Below are 25,304 nucleotides of genomic sequence, written 5' to 3'. Positions count from 1 at the left end.
ATGAACATTGAACTTCAATAATATTAACAATTTAAATAAAATAGAGAATTTCTTGAAAAACCCAACTTACCCAACTGACAGAAAAAGTAGAAGAGTAGGAATCATTCTATCTCTTACAGAAATTAAATATTTACTTTAAAAAACTCTCACACAGTAAACTCCAAGGACAAACAGATTTACTGGTAAACTTTTCCAAGTATTCAAAGAAGAAATATATTACTATTACACAAACTTCTCCAGAGAACAAGAAACAACACTTCCCAACTCATTTTATAAGGCCAGCATAACTTGTCATAACCTAAGAATGACATTACAAGAAAAAGAAATTATAGACTAATCTCACACACACACACACATACTCGCAAAAATAAAAAATGGAGTAAGAACAATCAAATCAAGTGATATATATAAAGGTGTATTTCAAGAAATACATTTTTAAAGCATTCAAATGCTTTAACATTTGAAAATCAACCAACATAGGATACTACATTAAAGAAAAAAGGGGAGAAAAATACCATAGAATCATCTACATAAACTCAGAAAAAGCTTTTGATAAAATTCAATACTGATTCAGGATAAAAACAGTGGCATTAGAAATAGCAGAAAACTTTTCTATTCTGATAAAAGGGATCTTTTAGAAAAACTCTCAGTAAATACCATAATTAATGATCAAATATTGAATGTTTTTTCCTAAAGTTGAGAATGAGACAAAGGATGCCCACTACCTTCACTTTTATTCATTATTCTAGAGGTCCGAGCTAGTGCAATGAAACAAGATAATGTAATAAAGGATTTCAAAAAGAGTAAATCACTGTTCACAGACAATGCAATTGTTTACATTGGAAATCCAAAATAATGTACAACTTATACTACTAGAAATAAATAAATTTTGAAAGTGAATTTTGCAAGATTGATAGACACAAAGTCAACATTAAAAAAATAAACTAAGCGTTTATAGACTTAGCAACAAGCATAGAGAAAAATGAAATCTGGGGAAAAACATAATGACACTAAAAAAAAATCCAATACCTAAAAATAAACAAAATAAGGTAACCATATCTATTTATGGATTACAAGACTTAATACTGTAAAGATTTCAGTTCTCCTAAATCAATCCATACATCTGAATTCCAGTAAGTTCATTTTGTTGGCTCTCTTAAGTGAATACTGACACTTGGTTTCACTTGGAAAGAAAAATGACAACAACAACCACTCAGTCATGCAGAATACCATGGTAGAGAATTTCTACTACCAAATATTAAACTACAGTAATTAAAATAGTACAGAATTGAGCAAGGATATAAAATACACAAATGGAACAAAACAGAGTTCAGAAACAGCCCCACATGTGTATGATTCCTTGATTCGCAGCAAAGGCAACCCCTGTCATGCAATGGAGGAAGGATGGTTCTTAAAACAAACTGCACTGGGTGAACTGAGTATTTATCAGGAAAACAAATCTTAACCCCAACACCTCAAACCATACACAAAACTAAATTCAAAATGGATAACAGATATAAAACATGAAAGGTAAAAAGCAGAAGAAAGCATAAAAACAATCTTTATGGACTTATGATGGGTAAGTATTTCTCCAACACAACACAGAGCATTAGCCATAAAGGAAGAAAAAGAAGAGAAACTGGACAACATTTAAAAAAAAAGGATTGAAAAAGTGAAAAGGCAAGCCATGATATGAGGGAAGTTATTTGAAATGCACATAATGAATAAAACACTCAGAATATATTATATACAGAATGTATACTAATAATTATTAAGAAAAAAGCAGTCAAGGAGACTGCCTAAGAAAAGGTAGTCAGGTACAACTTAACAGGTAAGTCATAAAAGAAGGTATCTAAAGGGCCAAGAAAAATATGAAAAGGTGATCAACTTCATCAAACATCACAGAAACTTAAAATTAAAATGTTACTTTTGCTCATCCACCAGAACAGCTAAAATGAAGGGATAAAAACTAGTAATGGTGAATATTTAGAGCAGCTGAGCAGCTGGAACTTTCACACACCCTGTTAGCAGAGCAAAAATTATAAATCAGTACAACCACTTTAGAAAACTATTGCTATTAAAGCTTTCACAGGTATACTCTCTGACTTAGCAACTGTAACCCTCGGTATATACCCAAGCATTCATAGGTACCAAAGACACACACGGGAGTATTCAAAATAGCACTTTTTATAATAGTCTCAAAGTAGAAAACAACCCAAAATTCTATTTACAGTAGAAAAAATAAGTGTACACATTGTGTTCTATCCAGTCAATGGAATATCATACATCAATGAAAACATATATGAATATGTAGATTTTAAAAATACATCTATATATATACCCACATGCAACACTAACATTAATTTCACAAACATAATGTTGCCCAAACGAACACAGGCTGTTCACATAAATTCAAAACCAGGGGTAATTAACCTATGTGTTAGAAAGTTCAGTTAATGACTTTCCTTCCCTGGGGCAGGGAGATAATGCCTGGGAGACAAGACAGAGAGTTTCTGGGGTGGTGCACTGGGATATGCTGGTTACGTGGCCATGTACTTTTTGCAATAACTCTCTTAGCCACACTTAGGATTTGTGTGCTTTTCTTTTATGTTATACTTTAATACAAAATTTACGTTTTAAATAGAAACACATTACGCCAAGAAGGACCAACACAAGGTTTCACCAGAAGCTCCCAAATGAAAGTCAAGTTGAAAGCTTCCAAGTAGAAGTGAAGTGAGGTGAAGCAGCTCTTAAGTGCATGGTAGTGTCAACCCCAAGAGTTTTAACTCACTGTTCTAATGACTTGAAGTGTGATTTTATCTTAGTAGCTCCAAAAATCCAATCATTAAAAACTATTCGCTATTACCTCCTTCAGTACTGCTCGCTAAACAACCCCAGAGGTTGGTAGTTCCTTCCATAAACCCTCCCAGCACCTAAGCTTAGCATCTATCTGCCACATAGTTAAATTTCTTCTGTAGGCTATATATTTTTAATGAGTCTCCAGTGCTTAACAGTCTCTCTCTGATATGGTAAATATTCAAATTTGGATGAATAAGTGACACATATCCTCTTCAGCACAGAAACCTTTTTCCCCCATTTTAATGCAAGAATAATGAAACTTTTTTTTTTTAAAGATTTTACTTATTTATTTGAGAGAGAGAGAGTGAGAGAGAACATGAGAAAGGAGAAGGTCAGAGAGAGAAGCAGACTCCCCGTGGAACTGGGAGCCCTATGCGGGACTCGATCCTGGGACTCCGGGATCATGACCTGAGCCTAAGGCAGTCGTCCAACCAACTGGGCCACCCAGGCGTCCCAGAATAATGAAACTTTTAACTCAAAATCCACAAGTTAAAAATGACAAATTATGTCTGTGCCTAATCAAACCTGAAAACCGAATTGTCTAACTACCTCCACAGTATGTTTTCTGCATTCTTTGCCAAAATCACCTGAGAAGAAATTCAGACACCCTTACCCTTGCCCCATCTGGCAGCTTAGTAAGAAAATGACTTAGGTAAACTCAATATATTAATTATTAATTAAGGCTAATTCTAGTTGCTGAGTATATTGGCAAGCTTCATCTTTTAATATCATTTCCTTAACTTAAAAAGCTCCATTACAGTCACTTACATATTCCTAGCTCCTTTTTCTCTCTAAAGATGGGAGGTCTTTTCCACTGGTAGATCCAGTGTATCTATGCTGAATTTAAACATGACTCTCTATGGGAAAATGAGAGTTCAGGGAATGTTTCGTCCTTTGCCAGTTCTCTGCTTTTATGTTATTCCCTGAATAAACCCTATTTTACATTAATATTGCATGTGTTCATGAAGCAGGTCCCCCATGTTCCCTCTATGTGACATAGTCCTCAGATTTATGAAGGGACATTTACTTGCAAGCTTGCTTAGAATCATGATGGAATAGTTATTTTATCACTCTCCCCTGTTTTATCAACCTTCATAAAGAATCATACTGTGTGAGCCTTACATTTTATCAGAAGAATTTTCACGAGATGAAACAGGAGTTCTCTTCATTTAGGTCCAGTGACAACTCTAATCACTTCCACTAACTTCTTTATCAGCTATTCAGCTGAGTTTTGTCTCCAATTATATCCATATTACCAGATGAATTACTACTCAAACTCTGCAGATTTTATCTTTAGTGCTGTTCTGTTCCTGGTAAGCTTCCAGAAACCAGCTTTTCTGGAAACTTCTCCTGAGAGGCAAACTTTCCAGAGCAGAATCTACCCCTCCTGCATATGCTGTAACTACTAGATTATTTACAACATTCTATGAAACTATTTTTCCTTCTTTCCTTTAAACCAAGAGCATGGCAAACTTCTTAAAAGGCCAGGAGTAAAGATTTTAGGCCTATGGGCAACTACTCAATTATGCTGTTACAATGTGAAATCAGGCACAGACAATATGTAAACAAATGCACATGGCAGTTTTCTAACAATGATTTGTTTGTAAAAAGAGCCAGCTTGCCCATGAACCACAGTTTGCCAATCCCTACTCTAAACTCTTACAATTTCTGGTCTTCATATATCAGTATTATAATTATCTTGAACTTTTAAGGGTTTATTGACGCTGGTGCTAAAAATTAAGTTCAATATATCTTATCAATTAAAACTGAGATCAATATAATAACTGTTCTGGGAATATTTGTGATAATATGAGTTATAAAAAAATTCTCTTTATTTGTTGGTTAACCAGAAAATTTAAGTGACTAAAGCACATTCACTGATAACCATAGTTAACTTAGATATTCCCTAATTATGAAATTAGAGGTGATAATTTATAATAATAATTAACCTATTAAAAACAAACATAATCAAATGAACAAAAGACTAAGTATATTACAATAAATCTACACAATGGACAGTAACGGTGGGACTACAGTGATCTCTTCTTTTCCCCTATATTTTCTATAACTAACATCTATGATTTTTGCAATAAGAAAAAGTTTCTTTAAAGCACATGATGACAAGCTAAAAGTGTTTAAATTTTTTATTTAGTTTGAAAACAAAAATAGACTTGGAATTAAATTTAAGAAAAATTCAACCATTCTATCCTATGCTCCTCTTTTAAAAAAAATATTTACATCAAGAATAAATAAGTTAAAATTTTCATTTACCTGTCGGTTCCTTTCATCCATTATGCGTGTGATTTGAATTTTCTTCCGCCCCATTTTCAATCACCTTTCCTTCCTTATATGCCAAATATTTAATTCAAAATGTATTTTCTTCAATACCCTAATGCATGGTACACAGCTTCTATTATTTCAGCTTCTGGTCCAAGGGCTACAGCTGAAATTTTCTATAAGATCTAAAAGAAAACACAAATTAGAAAATTTAAGTTCTATAAGTTTGTAAATCATGGAACTGTTATACAAATTTCAAACTTACCTCTATGCTGCACATAGGCACATATTAGTTGAAATTCCTCGTTACATATTGGTAGTTAAGTTGAAGCTTTGTTAATAATAACTTCACCCCTAAAAAAATCCCTTGAATCTTTTTGTGCCTCTAGCTCTGGCTGAAAGAGTACAATTATAAGCTTTGAGTTTTTCTCAATACATAGAGTAAAAGTAACAAGAGCCAATACTTATTGGGATTTTTCTATGTGCCAAGAATTTTTCCATGTGCCTGACATATCTTAACTCATTCAATCCAAACAGCAATCTTTTTGGTTATAATTATCATCACCATTTTATAAATAAGGATACTGAGGCAGAGAGATCCTAAATAATATGTCCAAGGTAACACACACAGTAAAGGGCAGGGCTTGGAATATGAACTCAGGGACTCTGGCTCCAGAATTTCTCTGCTTGGAAAATATCCTTGGAAATATCCTTGGAAAGTTTCTGATGTCCTCCATGTCAAAGGATGAACTAATAATCTGGGTAGCTCCAATCTGCCCTTACAAATGATTCTTGCAAACTGCCCTAGCTACCACCCAAATTACTGTCAATCCATAAAGGCACCATATGATTTCATAATAATGTCCACTTATTAAATGAAATACTGTTCCTTTTAGCCATTTAATAAAATCCTCCTAATTTATCAAGATTCAGTTCCCCCTGATAGAGTAAACCATAGCACCTTATACTCTGTGGCTATTTGTATAATAAATTCTAAGTCCGTATTCCTGAGACCGTGAATCCTTCAAGAACAGGATTTGTTTTTTTATTCCATTTATCTCTGTAATTCAATGACTGGCAATGATATAATTTTTCATGTTCCGAATGACAGTTGTGTCAAAGACCTAGTGTTTTCAAAACTTACATAATAAAATATTTACAAGGGAATAAAAGACAAATACTAAAATACAATAATAAATTCTCAGGGGAATTTTATTCAAGTATTTTTAATCTTGTGCATATACAGCCATAAAACTTTAAAAGTACTGTGCAAATCCATGTTTGATTAAATCTGGCTTTTGCTCAAAAGCAGTGAATTTTTCATTTCTTAACACTACCATCATAACTATAAGCATGGCATGTCTTACGATAGTATCTTCCCTTGTATTCTTTCATTTCTTCATTCATACAAACATTAACTGAACATCTATTAACCTATTAACTGATCACCAACTTGCAAAAGTACTGTACTTCCAAACACTGAAGTAGGCACATAGAGTAAAATATTTAAAAAGAAAAAAGGCATGATTTCTAATCTCACTGAGTTCATAGTTTAGAGGGGAAAACAGACATTAATCAAACTACCATATAAATGAGTCCAGAAATTAAAATTAGGATGTTAGTTTATTTGACCTAAATTCATAACTTAGGTAAGGCTTCCTTTGGAATGTGCCTCAAACCTGAGTATGAAGGTATACATTCTAAGCAGAGAGTATACCATGTGCACGGAAGCAGGAAACATTAGCAAAACTGAAGGATGGCTAGTCAACTGGTGGGAACCAAACAAAACAACTGTGCTGTAGAATGTTTTTGCTTCCTCATGAGACTGCAATATAAACCAATAAAAGTCAGTTTATTCAAATCATGTTCCTTAACAGATCACACTGCATTCAATTCCCATTATAAAAATTTGAACTGTAGTAGACAAGATAAATATTCGTGCATTTCAATTCTAATGCCTCTAAGGTGTATGTACTCTACTCTCTTTGAGAATCTGAAAAATTCTGAATTCTATTAGACCATATCTAAGCATTTTGCTTTTGACAATAGTTGAATAGGTTACTTCAACCTTCTCTCTTAAGATTTATTTATTTCAGAGGGAGGGTGAGAGAACATAAGCAAGCACAAATGGTGGGGGGTGAGGGGACAGAGGTAGAAAATCTTCAAGGAGACTCCGACCTGAACGCGAAGCCTGACAGAGTGCTCAATCCCACAAACAATGAGATCACAACCTGAGCCAAAAGTAAGTCAGATGCTTAACTACGTCACCCAGGAGCCCCAAACCAACCTTCTAATAATGAGAAAACAACAAGAAAAGTAATCTGTTCAAAACCACTGGAGAACTTTCAAGACAGAATTGAAGGGCTGAGATCTGGAAGAAACGGATGAGATTGCACTTCAGATTAATTCTCCCCCTAGTCATTAGTAGATTCTTAAAATATTGCCTGAGCCCCATGTCAGGTTCCCTGCTCAGCAGGGAGTCTGCTTCTCCCTCTTCCTCTCCATGTACCCCCCACCCACTCGTGCTCTCTCTCTCACTGTTTCTCAAATAAATAAGATTGTGTGTGTGTGTGTGTGTGTGTGTGTGTGTGTGTGTGTGTTTACTTTTAGACCCAAAAACGTTGGCTGAGAGGCTGAGAAGCTAAACAGAGCTTTCAACAGATCTTCGGTAGGACACAAAAATAGATGCAAGGTCTGCCAAGGAATAGCCCAGCCCCAGTAAACACACCGGGAGTAGGGAGGGAATCTAAAAGACTATACCCTAGGTATAAAGGTAAACTAGAAATAGACCAGACCAACAAGGAGGAAAGTATAGCTTCATATCATCTCAATCCCTGATTAGGTTAAGGAATCTGGGCTACGTAGTGTTATTAGCCTAGCTGCAGGCCAATAAAAACTTCTGTAAAGATTTTAGCAAAAGTATATCTTACCAGCAAAAGTTAACATCATCTAGAAATTTAAATGATCTTATCATTATTATACAAAATGTCTAAAAATAAAAATAACCAGTCAAGACCTGACTTGAAAGCTAAGATTTTAAAATGGCGCCTGGGTGGCTCAGTGGGTTGAGCCGCTGCCTTCGGCTCAGGTCATGATCTCAGGGTCCTGGGATCGAGTCCCGCATCGGGCTCTCTGCTCAGCAGGGAGCCTGCTTCCCTCTCTCTCTCTGCCTGCCTCTCCATCAACTTGTGATTTCTCTCTGTCAAATAAATAAATAAAATCTTAAAAAAAAAAAAAATAAGAAGAAATCAGACCTATAGTAGATCCAAGGAATGGTGTTATCAGAAAAGAACTTTAAAATATGTTAATGTGTTCAAAGAATTAATAAAGACTATTGGCAGAAAATGCTAAAAGTATGGAAAACAACTGAAAAATACAATTCTGAAAACAGAAAATAAAAAAATAAATCATAATAGGTTAGAATACAGCTGAACAATCAATGATCCAGAAGCTAAGAAAGAGGAAAATACTTATACTGATGCCCAAGAAGACATAAATTGGGAAATACAGAAAAGAATGTGAAAAAATTATGACACATGGATCCAAAATACATGTAACTGCAGTCCTTGAAAGAAAAGAGAGAAATGTTTAAAGACATATAGTTGAAAACTTTTTAAAAACTTACCAGTGACATCATGCCACAGAACCAAGCAAACTCCCAAGCAAAACAAATACAAAGAAAACCACAACAAAAAACCCATTAAAGTAAAAAGGGTGGATGGAGGGAAAGAGAGAGACACACACAAAGAGACACAGCCACAGACAGAGAGATCTTAAAAGTAGTCAAAAAAGGAGAGATTTACAGTTGACTTTTTCACAGAAGTAATGGAAGTCAGAAGACATGGAATGATATCCTCAAAGTGCCAAGAGTGGGAGAAATGCCAAACTAGAATAGTCTATCTGGCAAGTAATACTCCTGAAGGGGGTGGGGGGGGGCAAAACACAGACATCCGTAATCAAATAGAAACAAATAATTTAACACCAAAACAATGAAGGCACTTCTTCAAGTAGAAAGAAAAAAGGATGTTTTCTTTGCAGAAATGTCTGTTCATGTCTTCTGCCCATTTCTTGATTGGATTATTTGTTCTTAGGGTGTTGAGTTGGCTAAGTTCTTTATAGATTTTGGACACTAGCCCTTTATCTGATATGTCATTTGCAAATATCTTCTCCCGTTCTGTCAGTTGTCTTTTGGTTTTGTTAACTGTTTCCTTTGCTGTATAAAAGCTTTGGATCTTGATAAAATCCCAATAGTTCATTTTTGCCCTTGCTTCCCTTGCCTTTGGCAATGGAAGTTGTTGCTGCGGCTGAGGTCGAAGAGGTTGCTGCCTGTGTTCTCCTCAAGGATTTTGATGAATTCCTTTCTCACATTGAGGTCCTTCACCTATTTGGAGTCTATTTTCGTGTGTGGTGTAAGGAAATGGTCCAATTTCATTTTTATGCATGTGGCTGTCCAATTTTCCCAACACCATTTATTGAAGAGGCTGTCTTTTTTCCATTGGACATTCTTTCCTGCTTTGTCGAAGATTAGTTGACTGTAGAGTTGAGGGTCTATTTCTGGGCTCTCGATTCTGTTCCATTGATCTATGTGTCTGTTTTTGTGCCAGTACCATGCTGTCTTGATGATGACAGCTTTGTAATAGAGCTTGAAGTCTGGAATTGTGATGCCACCAACTCTGGCTTTCTTTTTCAATATTCCTTTGTCTATTCGAGGTCTTTTCTGGTTCCATATAAATTATAGGATTATTTGTTCCATTTTTTGAAAAAGATGGATGGTACTTTGATAGGAATTGCATTAAATGTGTAGATTGCTTTAGGTAGAATAGACATTTTCACAATATTTATTCTTCCAATCCAGGAGCATGGAACATTTCTGCAAAGAAGACATCCAGATGGCCAACAGACACATGAAAAAGTGCTCCATATCACTCGGCATCAGGGAAATACAAATCAAAACCACAATGAGATATCACCTCACACCAGTCAGAATGGCTAAAATTAACAAGTCAGGAAAACAGATGCTGGCGAGGATGCGGAGAAAGGGGAATCCCTCCTACACTGTTGGTGGGAAAGCAAGCTGGTACAACCACTCTGGAAAACAACATGGAGGTTCCTCAAAATGTTGAAAATAGAACTACCCTATGACCCAGCAATAGCACTACTGGGTATTTATCCTAAAGACACAAACCTAGTGATCCAAAGGGGCACAGGCACCCAAATGTTTATAGCAGCAATGTCTATAATAGCCTAACTATGGAAAGAACCTAAATGTCCATCAATAGATGAATGGATAAAGAAGATGTGGTATATATACACAATGGAATACTATGCAGCCATCAAAAGAAATGAAATCTTGCCACTTGCAATGACGTGGATGGAACTAGAGGGTATCATGCTTAGCGAAATAAGTCAAGCGGAGAAAGACAACTATCATATGGTCTCCCTGATATGAGGAAGTGGGGATGCAACATGGGGGGTTATGGGGGTAGGAGAAGAATAAATGAAACAAGATGGGATTGGGAGGGAAACAAACCATAAGTGACTCTTAATCTCACAAAACAAATTGAGGGTTGCTAGGGAGAGGGGGGGTGGGAGAAGGAGGATGGGGTTATGGACATTGGGGAGGGTATGTGCTATGATGAGTGCTGTGAAGTGTGTAAACCTGGCGATTCACAGAGCTGTACCCCTGGGGATAAAAATATATTATATGTTTATAAAAAAATAAAAAATTTAAATAAAAAAAAAAGAAAGAAAGAAAAATGGATACCAGACATAGCTTGGATACTGCACCAAAAAGTACGTACATAAACAAACAAATAAGAATAAGGAACAGGGTAAATATGTAACTCTAAGTAAATATTGACTAAAGAAGATAATAATACACTGTAGAATTTAAAATATTAATAATACACAACAACAGTACAGTACAGTAGTAAATAAAGTTAAGGTGTTCTAAAACCCTTTCATTTAATGGGAAATAAAAAAAGTACTTCTTTACTTTTTGGACTTGAGTCAAAGATGCATGTAAGAACAGTAAAAGTACAGAAAGCTAACAAGCTAACGGAAGGGGAAAATGAATTAATACCTGAATTGTATTTAAAAAAGATCTAATGACTACAAAAGTACATCTTAAATATGAGATAGAATGGAAGTAAAAGCATGGAGAACATACTGTGTAGAACACAAATCAAAAAAAAAGATCTGTAGCTATACTTTATCACAGTACATTTTTTTATTTTTTTGAAGATTTTATTTATTTATTTGACAGAGAGAGAGAGATACCGTGAGAGGAACACAAGCAGGGGGAGTGGGAGAGAGAAGCATGCTTCCCACGAAGCAGGGAGCCCGATGTAGGACTCAATCCCAGGACACAGTAAAAGCTCAATTCACTGGAAAGAGCTAGCAATTCTAAATCTGAATATACCTAATAACACTTAAAGTCAGGAATATGTTCCTTAAAATCAGATATCCTGTACAAAATCCTAACTAGGACCTTATTTTCCATTTTTTTAAATAGGAAAAATTATATTACATATAAACTCATAATCCCCAATTATTTCTCTTTTAACTGAACTGAACTTTTTACTTAACTGAAATACAGAAAATGTCCATTTATATTAGAAAATTATCATGGTTAGGATGTAAAATACTACATGACTTCAAATGCAATAGTTTTCTCACTGGCTTTATTTCCTTTTCCATGATTTAACACTTTCTGTGTTAAACACTTTCTGTGCTTTCTACAAAACTAAGCAAAATTAAGGGACAAATACAAAAGCAATTAGAAATTTATGCAAGACAAACACATACAGCAGATAACAGCTCAAAGGCTTATAATACGGAAACCTCTTTCTTTTTGCCAGTAGCAACAGAGACGCACATTCCCTCTGTTGACATAACATGACTCAAAAATGTCTACATGTGATTCTAATGTTCTACAAATTGATTTGAAATTTAATTTGTGACTTTGCCCAAATATCAATTTGTTAAAATATTGTACTGAACTGCGCAGATGGAAAAACACTTTTGTTTTCAAAATTTATTTGAGAGAGAAAGCAGGGTTGGGAGAAGGCAGAGGCAGACGGAATCTCAACCAGACCCTGCTGAGCACAGAGCCTGATGTCGGGCTCAATCTCACCACCCTGAGATCATGACCTGAGCAAAAATCAAGAGTCAGACACTTAATGACTGAGCCACCAAGGCACCCCAAAAACATACTTTTCCCAAATAAACTTCAGTCAGTACCAAGGGAAGTAGTAAGAAAGACGACAAATCTAGCAAGTTGATTTTAACAAAGCTTTCTCAGAAACTAATGGAATAAGCACACAAAACAAGGAATAGATTAGAAGAAACAAAAAGATTTGAATTTTACAATTACCAGCCTGACATACAGAACAGTATACCTAACAAGAGCAGAAGATACATTCCTTGTAAGTGAATAAAAACATCTGCCAAAAGTGACCACATGCTGGATCATAAACTGCTAACAAATTCCAAACTGCTGACCTCCAATGAATTAAGCTATGAATTAACAACAATATGATTAGAAATGCTTATAGAGTTGAAATTAAGCAATAAACTTCTAATCAACTCATGGGTCAAAGAATAAATCACAGCCACAATCATAAAAGAATTGAACACTATTAAATTCACATAACATCAAAAGTTATGGGATGCAGGTAATACCATGTTTAAGAGGGAAATTTATAGCTTTAGAACACATATATGGAGGAAAGGCCAAAAACCAATGTTCTAAGCAACCATCTGAAAGCGTTATAAAAAGAACAAATTAAACCCAAGACACTACAGATGAAGAAATAAGAGCATACCATAATGAAATAAAAAATATACAACAGAGATCAACAAAACTAAAAGTTAGTTCTTTGGAGGGAATAATAAAACTAGCAAGTACCTGGAAAAAATAATAGAGGGGCTGAAAATAAAACAAATATCTGTCCCCAAAGGTTTTAGATTAAAAAATATGAACTTGTTTTTTATAACATGTGCTGCATTTACCACATGAAGATTAATACAAATAACCAACAAAAATCTGAAAGCAAATTATATCAAACTAAACTCATAAGTATAACTCTTTAACTACTACTTCCCATATTTCCGACTCAAATGCTCTAGTAACAATTTTAACACTCTTTAGATCCCATTAGGTGCTATAATTTAATTATACCTACCACCTTTTCACTGTTCCTCAGGCAGTTTATGTCTCTTTATCTAATTAAATTTTCATGCACCCTCACTTCCTCGGCTCTTGCTCTCCCTCTTCTTTCCTCCCTCCAGTCATTTCCTGGGAAAGAACCCCCTCTTGACTACCTGCTTACTTCCATGTAGCTGAATAGGCTGAGAATAAACAACCATACTAACCAGGCTAATTAATCTTTCCTTAAGTTTAGTAATTTTCCATTTCCCAGTTATGTGCTTGATTATTTGATGCCCTATTCTAACACTCTAACACTCATCACTCATCCTCACTTTCAGTTGATGACTTTGCTACCTATTCTACTTATGGAAAAAAGCAGTAATCAGAAGAGAATCTCCTCAAGTTCCTGCCATCATATCTATCAATCCATCAGCACCTGTCCCACTATACATGCCTTCTTTCCTATTTAGGTCTTGGCTACAGCAATTCCTCCTTTCTTTCCTTCAAAGTCAAAATTTTCTTCTATACTGAAGCAAGCACTCCCACTGGCAAAAAAATTAAATAAAAGATGCTATTATCTCAGTTATCCAAAACAAAACACAGGAAACAAAAAATGTCTTGATCCTGAAATTTAAAATATACTAAAAGAAAAATCCGTCTTTGCAGATTCTGAGAAGTTTCAATTTTAAAGATGTCAATTCTCCCCCAAATTAATCTAGAGATTCAATGCAATCCTATTCAAAATACCAGATTTCCTTTTATTACATGCAGAAACTAACAAGATTATTTTAAAATCCATTTGCAAATATAAAGAATAGTCAAAACCACCTTGAAGAAAAGACTCATACAGTTATTTAATAGACTTATTATAAAACGAATAGTAATTGAGATGGTGTGATTTTGTCTGTTGTGTGTTTTGCATATTGAAAGGACTGTACACCATGACAAAGTGGGACTTATTCCTGGAATGTAAGGATGATTCAACACACTAATAAAATTAATCAATGTGATAAACCACATTAAGAGAAATGAAGGAAAAACCACATGACCCTCTAAATTGATGCAAAAGCAGCATTTGACAAAATACAATATTCTTTTATGATAAAAAAAAATCAACCAGAAATAGAAGGAAACTACCTCAACAAAATAAAAGTCATATACGAAAACCCCACAGCTCACAGCATGTTCAAGTGGTGAAAGACTAAAAGCTTTTCCTCTAAGATAAGGAATAAGACAAGAATGACTGATTTCGCCCCATAAATTCAACAGTGGAAGTTCTAGTCAAAGCAATTAAGCAAGAAAAATGAATAACAGGTATCCAAACTGGAAAGGAAAAAGTGTAAGTACCTCTGTTTGCAGATGATGTGATCTTATACATAGAATCCACTAAAAAGATTCCACAAAAACCTGTTGAACTAATAAATTCATCAAAGTAGTAGGATACAAATGAACACAATAAAATCAGTTGCACTTCTACACTAACAATAAACAGTTTGAAAGAAGAAAATAATTCCATTTGCCATAGCATCAAAAAAAATCTTTTAAAATATTTTAGAGAGCATGTGTGCGTGCAAGAGTGGGGAGGAACAGAGGGAAGGGAAGAGAATCCTCAAGCATGCTCCCCGCAGAGCACAGAACCCAATGTGGGGCTCAATCTCAGGATCATAATCTGAGCCAAAATCAAGATGCAAGAGCCAAAGCCAAAATTTGGCTTAACTGACTTGAGCCACCTTAGGCGCCTCTACAATAGCATCAAATTTTTTTAAATACTCAGGAATTAACTTAGTCAATGTGAAAAACTTGCACACTGAAAACTTAACAACACTGATAAAAGAAACTAAAGAATACAGAATAAATAAAAAGACACCCTATGTTCACAGACTGTAAAACTTATTGTTGTTAACATACCAATGTTACCCAAAGTGAACCACAAATTCAATGCAATCCCTATCAAGATCCCAAATTTTGAAAAGCCACCCTAAATTATTGAATCTCAAAGGTCTCCAAATAGCCAAAACAATTTTGAAAAAGAACAAATTTGGAGGACACACACTCCCTAATGTTGAAATTTTCTATAAAACTATAGTAATCAATACAATATGGCATTGGCATAAAGACAGACACATAGATCAATGGAACAGAATAAAGAGCACAGACAAATCCAGGAACACATGGCCAAATGTCAAAAAGTGTCCATGGACACTATCAACAGAGTAAATGAGCAACCCACCAAATAGAAGAAAATAATTCTATATCATATTATCTGAGATATTTAATATCCACTATATATATAAAGAACCCCTAAAACTCAAAACCAAAAATAGGCAGAGGACTTGAATAGACATTTCTCCAAAGATGATATACAAATGGTCAATAAGCACGTGAAATGATACTCAACATCACTAATCATTAGGCAAATGCAAATCAAAACCACAATGACATACCACTTCACACAATTTGGACAACTATCATAAAACAAACAAAAACCAAAAAAAAAGTCATATTGTGAATGGGGGTAAATGTGAAACCTTGTACGTTGTTTGGGAGAATGTAAAATGGTCCTGTTGCTGTGAAAAACAGTATGCTGGTTACTCAAAAGATTAAACAGCAAATAATCATTTGATCCAAAAATTCCACTTCTAGGTCTATACACAAGAGAACCGTAAGCAGGGACTTGGATAATATATTTGTACATCTATGTTCATAGGAGCGTTATCCACACTTAAAAGGTAGAAAAATCCCAATGTCATTGGCAGATGAACAGAAAAACAAAACGTGTTATCTACATACAATGGAGTATTTTTCAGCTTTACAGAAAATCCTATCACTTAGGGTACCTGAGTAACTCTGCCAGTTAGGCATCTCCCTTCAGCTCAGGGTGTGATCTCAGTGTCCTGTCAGGCCTCCTGCTCAGTGGACAGCCTGCTTCCCCCTCCCTCTGCCCCCTGCACCACTCATGAGTGCATGCACACATGTGCTCTTCTCAATCAACAAATAAAATCTTTTTTTTTTCTTTTTTAAAGATTTTATTTATTTATTTGACACAGAGAGATCACAAGTAGGCAGACAGGCAGGCAGAGAGAGAGGAGGAAGCAGGCTTCCTGCCGAGCAGAGAGCCCGATGCGGGACTCGATCCCAGGACCCTGGGATCATGACACGAGCCGAAAGCAGAGGCTTAACCCACTGAGCCACCCAGGCGCCCCATCAATCAACAAATAAAATCTTAAAAAAAAAAAAAAGATACCTTCACTGATAAAACTGTTATAAAAAAAAAAAATCCTAACACTTGTTATAACATGAATAAACCTTAAAAATATATGGTAAGAGAAAGAGGTCAAAAAAGACACATATTAGATAATTCCATTTATATAAGGTACAAAGAGTAGTCAAAATTCATAGAGAAAGTAAAATAGTTCCTAGGGATGACAGAGAGGGACAAATGGAAAATTACTGCTTAATGAGTGCACAGTTTTAAAATGGGATGATGAAAAAGTTCTGGAGATGGTGGTGATTATTGCACAGCGATAGAAGTTTGCTTAATACCACCATACTATACATTTAAAAATGATTAAAATGATAAATACTGTGTTATATGCATTTTACCACACTTTCAAAAAATATAAATGCTAAAAAAAAAGTATGTACACACCGTTAAAACAACTGCAGGATTATGATTTTATAAAATTAAGCTAACCACTAACATATTAGGTCAACAGAGTGCTAATTCTTCTATATGATAAAACTAAAGGAATTGTAAGAAATGGAAACATTTAAAACTAACCTTTGAGACTAATAGTTATCTTTAGCAAACACAGATGGCATTTTCCCCACAAAGTAATATATCTTATCCTTTGGGGAGAGGGGAAGGAATCTCACTAACTCCAAGGCCTACATCTGTGTTCAGGCAACATTAAAGTAAAAAATTAATTTAAACTGAACTCTCAGTTAACTGAAATTCTTTTTAGTGGGTCATTTTCATAAAATCAGAAACTACATTTTAAAAAAAACTTCCAATATGGGTTCTGCTGTCTTAATTTAAGAAATACCAGGACACCTGTGGTTCAGTCAGTAGAGCTTGTGCCTCTAGATCTCAGGTTATGAGTTCAATCCCCATGATGGGGGGATACAGTTCACTTAATATAAAAAAAAAAAAAAAAAAGGAAAGAGAAATAACATCGTCTAACACTCAAAATCATACTAATACTGATCACAGAATTTCAGTCTTTTCAAATCAATTTTGTTTACTGTTTTAAAGAACTCTGTTGCTTAAGTAACTAAATATTTTAAGAGCATGAACTTTAAACACAAGGTGAACTTTACTTTCTAAGGTTTGCTCTTACTAAATAAACATCAATTTCTGAGTTCATCAGAACATCTCATTCTGATGATTCTGGTAAATCAATTATTAATTTTTTTCAAAAACTTTTAGTAAAAAGTACTAACTTTTAAGTAAAAAGTACCTTTGTAATAGAAGTAACTTTGTACAATCAACAACTGAGCTTTTTAAACAAATAAACAAGTACTTAACAAGAGAAAATCTTTAATGATTCATTACTGCTTTAAAAGAAGGGAACTTAGAGGACACCTGGTTGGTTCAGTTAGTTAAGCACTGGCTCTTGATTTCAGCTCAGGTCTGGATCTCAGGGTCCTAGGATTGAGCTTCTGTTGAGCTCCGTGCTCAGCAGGGAGTCCACTTGAAGATTCTCTCCCTCTGTTCCTGCCCCAGCTTGTGTTGGCAGGCTCGTTCTCTCTCAAATAAATAAATTGTTAGAAGAAAGAAGAAGGAAGAAGAAGGAAGGAAGGAAGGAAAGAAGGAAGGAAGGAAAAAGGAGGAGGAGGAGGAGGAGGGGACTTAATTCAATTTGGGACATATTAAACCTGAGATGGTCATGGATCATACAATTGAAAATGTCAAACAGGAACCTAGACACAAGACTCAGAGATTAGAGCTAAAAATATGCCTTTGGGGAATCTTGAGCGTATAATTATTAATGTTGTGGGAAACAATGTGCTCATCTAGGGATAACATAAAATGAAATCAGCACCAAAGTCCCAAGGAACACAATATATATTACTGTTGCAAATGAATACCCCAGAACTATCATCTAGACATGAGGTTTTTAAACAATGTGGTCAATAGTAAAGAATAAAAAAAAATTTTAAGATTTTATTGACTTATTTGAAAGAAAGAGAGCAAGAAAGTGTGAGCACGAGCAGGGTGAGTCTGAGTCTGGACAGAGAGAGGGACTCTCTCTCTCCCAGGGACTCTGGGATCAAGACCTGAGTTGAAGGCAGATACTTAACCAACTGAGCCACCCAGGCACCTCTAAAGAAAAAGAATTTTTAAAATATTTTCCAAAAAGAAATCTCTCAGCTTCCCTTGAAAAAAATGCATTCTACTTTGAAGTAGTAGAAAAGGAAGAAAGTTCCTATAAACAACACCACAATGGCTGCCTTTAAATTAAAGAAGAAAGAAAAATCCTGAAGACCAAAAATCATGAACTTTAAACATCGCTGAAATCTTCCTTCTGCTTTAGCATTTTGCGCCATTTCCAATTACTCCTTCTTCACAACTTGCTTAGAATTTCAAAGCACTATCTGACTGAGAAGATCCATTACTATTTGAGTAAGAAAGGTGGATCCTAGCCACAAACATTTCACTAAATGAGCTGCATAACCTTCAGTATCTCACAATTTCTAAAACTAACTTTTTATAAGAGGAAAATTGAAATTATACATATTATATGTACCACATGGGGCTAGAACAAAATGCTACACAATTGTAAATATTTGCGGGAGAATGAATCATTATTATTACTAACAAATGTATTTCCAAGCATGATATTAGTATTTATGATCATAAAAAAAATGAGTATTTACTGCATTCATGCTATTTCACATATTTACTTTCTCTGAAACATATTAATACCTTTTTTTGTACATACACTAGAAATCAGGAGAAAAATTCAACAGAAAATATTATCTTATAATTAATTTTCAATAATTAAATGTCAAATTGGTATCTACAGTTATACCATATAAAAAAGCAAACTAAAACATAAGAGTATATAATACATATATTACATACGTAGTTTCTACATAGTTTAAATTCTTTTCCTTAAGCTTAGTAGATACTCTGATTTCTTCCCTTTTCTTTAAATATTCATCAACAAAAAGAAGGGGAACTGCTGAGTGAATACTGTTCCAGGACCCATTTTAATCTATATATTTTTCTTTAGCAAACTTCAATCAAGGTGCTTGAAAAACAATAGAATCCTATAATTTCCAATTTATCTTAGAAATCACCAATTTATCTTAGAAACCTTGTATTGCACCTTACACACATTTATCTTCTTAAATTCTCACAACTTTTTTATGAGATATGACTATTATTCTCTTTTAAATCTGAGAAAATGGAAATGAAGGCGATAAGTATCTTTTCCCCAAGGTCACAGTGGCTAAACAGCAGAGCCAAGACTCAATGCAGGTCTAAGTATCCCCAGAAGAGTGCTCTCATGGTTAGATTCTGCTGCCCGAGTAAGAGGATCAAGAATCTAAAAGCCCTGCATCACTTTTCCCAGAGCAGCTAGTGTGAGGTGCCTAATACCAGACTTGACCAGTGGACTCTGAGTCCAGGGCTGCCCCAGGTCAAAAGTCTGGCCATGAAAACCCTTTGTTTCACTATTGGCAAAAAGCAGGATAGGGGAGAATGGAGAAGACAAAGACCAAACAATCCTAAGAGCATAAAGAAACTCTGCCACCAATTCCATAGCCTGGTTCCTTCCCTCCTTCCTTCTCCCTCTCATCCTTAATGGGCCATGTCAAGGGCACTGTAGCTGCTGCCTCCTCCTCCTGCTTTGCTCACACAATGGGACACAGATCTTCCTTAACCGACAGCATCATTCTTCTAAAATTTAAAATCTGCATATGCCACAGAAGAAAATATTTTAAAAGTCTTCAGCACATATATTAATGTTTATAACCATTCAGAAAAATGTTTTTTAACTTCTAATTTTTTGAACTTATTTAAAAATAAGTCCAAACTTACTGAAAGGTGTAAGAACAGAATTCACTCTCTCCTTCATTCCTCATGGTGTGAGAGTGCATGTGTGCTATAATCCATATATAAACATCTAAACATTATTGTTCTGAACCACTTGGGGATAAGTTGCATATATCATGCCCTGTAACCCTCCATACTTACAGAATTTCCTAAGAACAAGAATATTTCTTATATAACCAAAGTACAGTTAGTCAACTTTAGGATACACCTCACTGATACAATACTTCCAAGGGCAAGCCATAGTCTACTTTTATCATTGTTCTAATAATGCTCTTTAGAGCTTGTCCCCCTCTTCATTACAGGATCTATGCAGATCACAGATCACATGCAGCTGTCAGTCTCCTCAGTCTCCTTTAATCTGGAAGCGTTTCTGGGCCTTTGCCTATCATGACACGACATTTTGAAGAATACGAGCCATTTTTCTATAAATATTTCTCAATTTGGGTTTGTCTGATATTCTTGCATAATTCCCAGCCAAAATACTGTATTAGTGATCTTGTGTCCTTCTCAGGGTATCACATACCTAGAGGCATCTGATACCCACCTACCCCTTTTTACCGATGTTTATTTTGATCATCTGACCAAAATGTCACCTAATTTCTCTGCTGTATACATCTATTTCCCTCTTGCAAATACCAAGCTATTTATGGGAAAACATGTTAAAATCCTGTAAATATCCCACTTCTCAAACTTTTGCCCTGAACTCAGAACACCTACATGATTAAGTTCAAGATAAGTTGACCCCTGAACAACAGAGGGCTTAAGGAAGCCTATCCCTCCCTTCATCATGCAGTCAAAAATACCTAAAGAACTTTTGTTTCCTCAAAACTTTACTAAATAGCCTACTGCTGACCTAAAGCCTTAACCAATAATATAATGTTAACACATATTTTATAATTCTTACAATTAAGTAAGCTAGAGAAAAAGTCATTAAAGAAAACATAAGGAAAAGAAAATAGATTTACAGAACTACAGTCTTTATATTAAAAAGAAAAAAAATCTATGTATTAAGTGGACCCACACATTTCAAACCTGTGATGTTCAAGGGTCAAATGTACATCATTTACAAACAGTGGACGAGGGAGCAGTTAAGTGTTTGTTTTATTGGTTTGTTTGATTTCAGGTTTGTTCATATATTTACTGGGATAGAGGACACACAGTATCAAATAAAAGGTTATGGAATTTAAAAAAAACCCACAAAACCCTAAGGAGTTAGAATGCCTGAGCTAGGGCACAAGGAAGGCATTTGTAGGAAAACGAGAAAAGATGATAGTGGAAAAGCCAGTAGGAGATATATGGACTTTATGTTAAGTATGAGAAGACATCAATAGTTTTATTCTGGTGTTGCTATTAATTGTGTGACCCTGGAAATGTCGTTTGACTTCTCTAATCCAAACTAAATAAACCAATGATAATAACATATGTATTATTAGGTGTATTCATAAGAATAAATGCAGTGATATCCATACAATCCTTACTAGAGTGCCAAGCACAAATAAAGTGTTCTATAAATGTAAGCCGGTATTTCAGCTCTAACATTACACAATTCTAATTAATATCTATAAAACACTTCTAAAAATGAAATTGACAGTATCATCTGAAGAATATAATCTCTGCTGAACAAAGACTGATTGTATCTTCGTGAATACTACGTAAACATAAATCATCACTGAAATGATAGTGAGGAAAGTGGAAGAACATCCAAAGAGTTATTAAAGACATAATTATTAAGAAAAAAAAATGTTATGGTTCACAAACTTGACTTCAACAGACAAGTAAGATACTATTTTCTTCCACACAAAATTTCTTTCACACTTCTAGGGAAACGGAACACTGCAAAGGGTTTTAGAAAATCCTACATCTATTTTTACAAATCCTTTCAAATCAAGTGTGATCACTCTATAATGTACCTCTCTGATGTTTTTCTTTCTCACAGTAATTATGGTAAATGTTTTCCAACTCAAGGGAAGGAAATTAAGATGAAGTTTAAACCCAAACCCTACTTGAAACAGTATTATGTATTATGTATTATGTACTGTCCTCTCCACACATTAAGAATACAGTAACAATTTCATAGCTGCCATTTCTTCACCATGTCAAAGTCTCTGTTGGTTAGTTAAAAAAAATTAATTATAAATATATATTGTATACAAAGTGCAATAAAAAATAAACCCAACAATCGTCAATACTTAGGGTCAAGAAAACAAGCATTACTACTTTCCAGTGACATCTAACCAGGAATATGGAGGAAAATTTTCCATCTTTGACTGCATTAACAGAAAATCACCTGTAACAGTTCTATTAAATAATATCTGCACTAAACATTTTTTCCCCGAAGCCTTCCTTTTACTTTATAGTGCCTTAATGTCCAATACTTAGAAACAGATGTGGATCCCAATGTCTTTCAGTTACCCATAAGTAAACTGCAGCCAGAGACAACAGGAAGCACACCAATATCCCCAAACTGGGCGGGAATAGAAGTAGGACTGATAAAGGCATCACAACATAATATCTTTTTAAATTAACATAGAATGTATTATTTCTTTCAGGAGTACAGGGCTGTGATTCATCAGTCTTACACAATTCACAGCACTCACCATAGCATATACCCTCCCCAAAGTCCATCATCCAGCCACCCCACAACATAATATTTTAAATATTTACATAAGCAAGGATTTCATTTTCAACAATATTCTCAGAGAGAAGGATAATCCCCAAAAGATAAAAACTTCGCATGTTTTCAAGACAACTAGATTTCCAGACAGAAAGACTCACAAGATCATAAAGAAAATAATTCTTCAAATTCAGTGAAATCTGCCCTGTTTATCTGATAAGGTATTTATACAGACTACCATTAGAGAGAAATGTATTTTCAGAACAGCCAAGGGTAAGGAATAAAACTTCCAAGTGTTACAAAATTTAGTTATATGTGAAAAACAATAAACACGTCAAAGCACAGAGACAATAATAGACACATACAGTCCCATAAAGAATGTTCTAGCTCTATACAGCATATCATGTTACGATCATTTTTTTCTATAGGCAACGAGTGTAAAATAATCAGAGAACAAAAATATTTATCCAACATCATTAATAAGTCTGTGGCCATTATAAACAGAAGGAAGACTCCTCTGAGTCCAGCCTTTCATTCATAAATAAAATCAAGACAACAATTTATTATTTACAGAGAAGAAAGATCATTTTTATAAATAATTAACAAATAAATGCATTCCAAGGAATTGTGTTATATTTCTGTTATATTTCTATCACTAAAAGATGTGATTCTCTCAATTTCAACTTATTTGACTGCATACCTCCAGAAAATTAAGATAAATTTAAACCCAAACACTACTTGAAACAGTATTATGTATTTAAAAAAATTTGCACTTAACATTAATTACCAATGAGAGCAAGTCAACTAATCAATACAATGTTTTTTTTGAAATTCTCAATTTTACACAAGAAAGGACTTTAGAGTCTAGCTACTAAAGAAAAATTCAAGTCTACAACTTGAGCTAGGAATCTTAAATTGCCCCTGGGGTGCCTGGGTGGCTCCATCGGTTAAATGGTTGAGGCTTGATTTCCCCTCAAGTCATGATCTCAAGTCGAGTTACACACTCAGCACAGAACCTACTTAAGATTCTCTCTCCCCCTGCTGCACCACTGTCCCCCCCCAACTCATGTGTATAGGCATGCACACGCCCTCTTTAAAAAGAAAATAAATCATTGCTCATATCCTAACAAAAAGACTCACATAGCCTACACAAGCATAACTTTTCTTAAGCGTATCAAAACCCTGAGGCTATAGGACAAACATATGAATGGAATTCCAAAGGAAGACAAAACTCACAAATAGTACACATGAACTGATTCACCTCTGGCAGAACATGAGACAAACAGGATGCTACCACAAAAGCTGCTAAGAAACTAGCTCATATTTTAAAATATTCGTAAAGGCTGACTGGGCTAGTTAGACACTTTAGAATCTCTGGAAAAGGCAGACAAAGGATAATGTTTTCTTTTCCATGGACGTGTTCTACATGCTTATAAGAAAGACTAGAGGGATAATACAAAAGATATGAGAGGGGCCCTCTTGGTGACATACAAACACAAAATATTCTCCACTTTTCAGACATCAAAGTCGTTTACTAGATATAGGACTGTGGGCTACAAACAAGTAGAATTCTCTTACCCTTAGTTTTTAGATCTATAAAATGGGAGTAATATATTTTACACAGGGGTCTATGAGAATTGGTCAAAATAAAGGAACTTCAGCACTTGGCACATATCGAGTGTTTAAAAAATTATACTTATCACTCAACTGATTTCAACTCCAAATACTTACTTGATCATAAAATTAATGATAGCAACACAGGCTGGGCGGCCAGCTATAAAAGGCAAAGGAACCAAAAATGGGGGGGGGCACACAAAAGATCAACGTCAAATTCTGCTAATTTAATAAGATATTTAGAGAAATTCGTTAGATATTATAAATCTATAAGAAATCTGCATTTATAATGACAGAAAGAACTAGCTATTTATGAGGAACCTGTGGTTCTCGTTCATGAAATGAAGAACTGTCTCTTAATTTCCCCTGAAAATTCATTACTTAAATATACTGGATTTTCATCAAGAGTATTTACTCTTTTTAACATGTTTTCTTCATTTATACTACAGATATCACAAAAATTGGACTTGATTTATTGACAGGATTCTTTATTACTTCTGACTATAGAAAGAGGGGCTTCTGCCTACAGAAAGAAACACTCATTACTCTCTATGCTTTTCTTAGTGTTCATTTTCCTTGATGTATATGTTTAACTAAAAAATAAACATCATTAGATACTTAGGAGACTCTTCATATTTCTTTAGTTTCAACAAGGAAAATAAAAGATGAAGCAAAATAAGCTAGGAAAAATCCAGGGCAAAGAAGTCTATGACTAATAATTGCCT

The 25,304-nt window shown here is 34.7% G+C and overlaps 1 protein-coding gene across 11 annotated transcripts in view; it reads right to left on the bottom strand.

Annotated features, from left to right (window-relative positions):
• MEF2A (myocyte enhancer factor 2A) overlaps positions 1-25,304 on the bottom strand; it is a 160,297-nt gene that overhangs the window by 88,375 nt on the left and 46,618 nt on the right. For all 11 annotated transcript variants that reach the window (XM_045070594.1, XM_045070595.1, XM_045070589.1 and 8 more), the window contains one exon: positions 5,131-5,321. In XM_045070594.1, coding sequence (XP_044926529.1) covers positions 5,131-5,184 — 54 coding nt within the window. In that variant the 5' untranslated portion in view covers positions 5,185-5,321. The remainder of the gene's footprint in view (positions 1-5,130; positions 5,322-25,304) is intronic.

This window comes from Mustela putorius, unplaced genomic scaffold, assembly GCF_011764305.1.
Source record: "Mustela putorius furo isolate JIRA1106 unplaced genomic scaffold, ASM1176430v1.1 tig00003972_pilon_pilon_pilon, whole genome shotgun sequence".
Taxonomy (NCBI): domain Eukaryota; kingdom Metazoa; phylum Chordata; class Mammalia; order Carnivora; family Mustelidae; genus Mustela; species Mustela putorius.
Note: the sequence above shows the minus strand (reverse complement) of the source record. Positions and strands in the feature narration are given on the sequence as shown.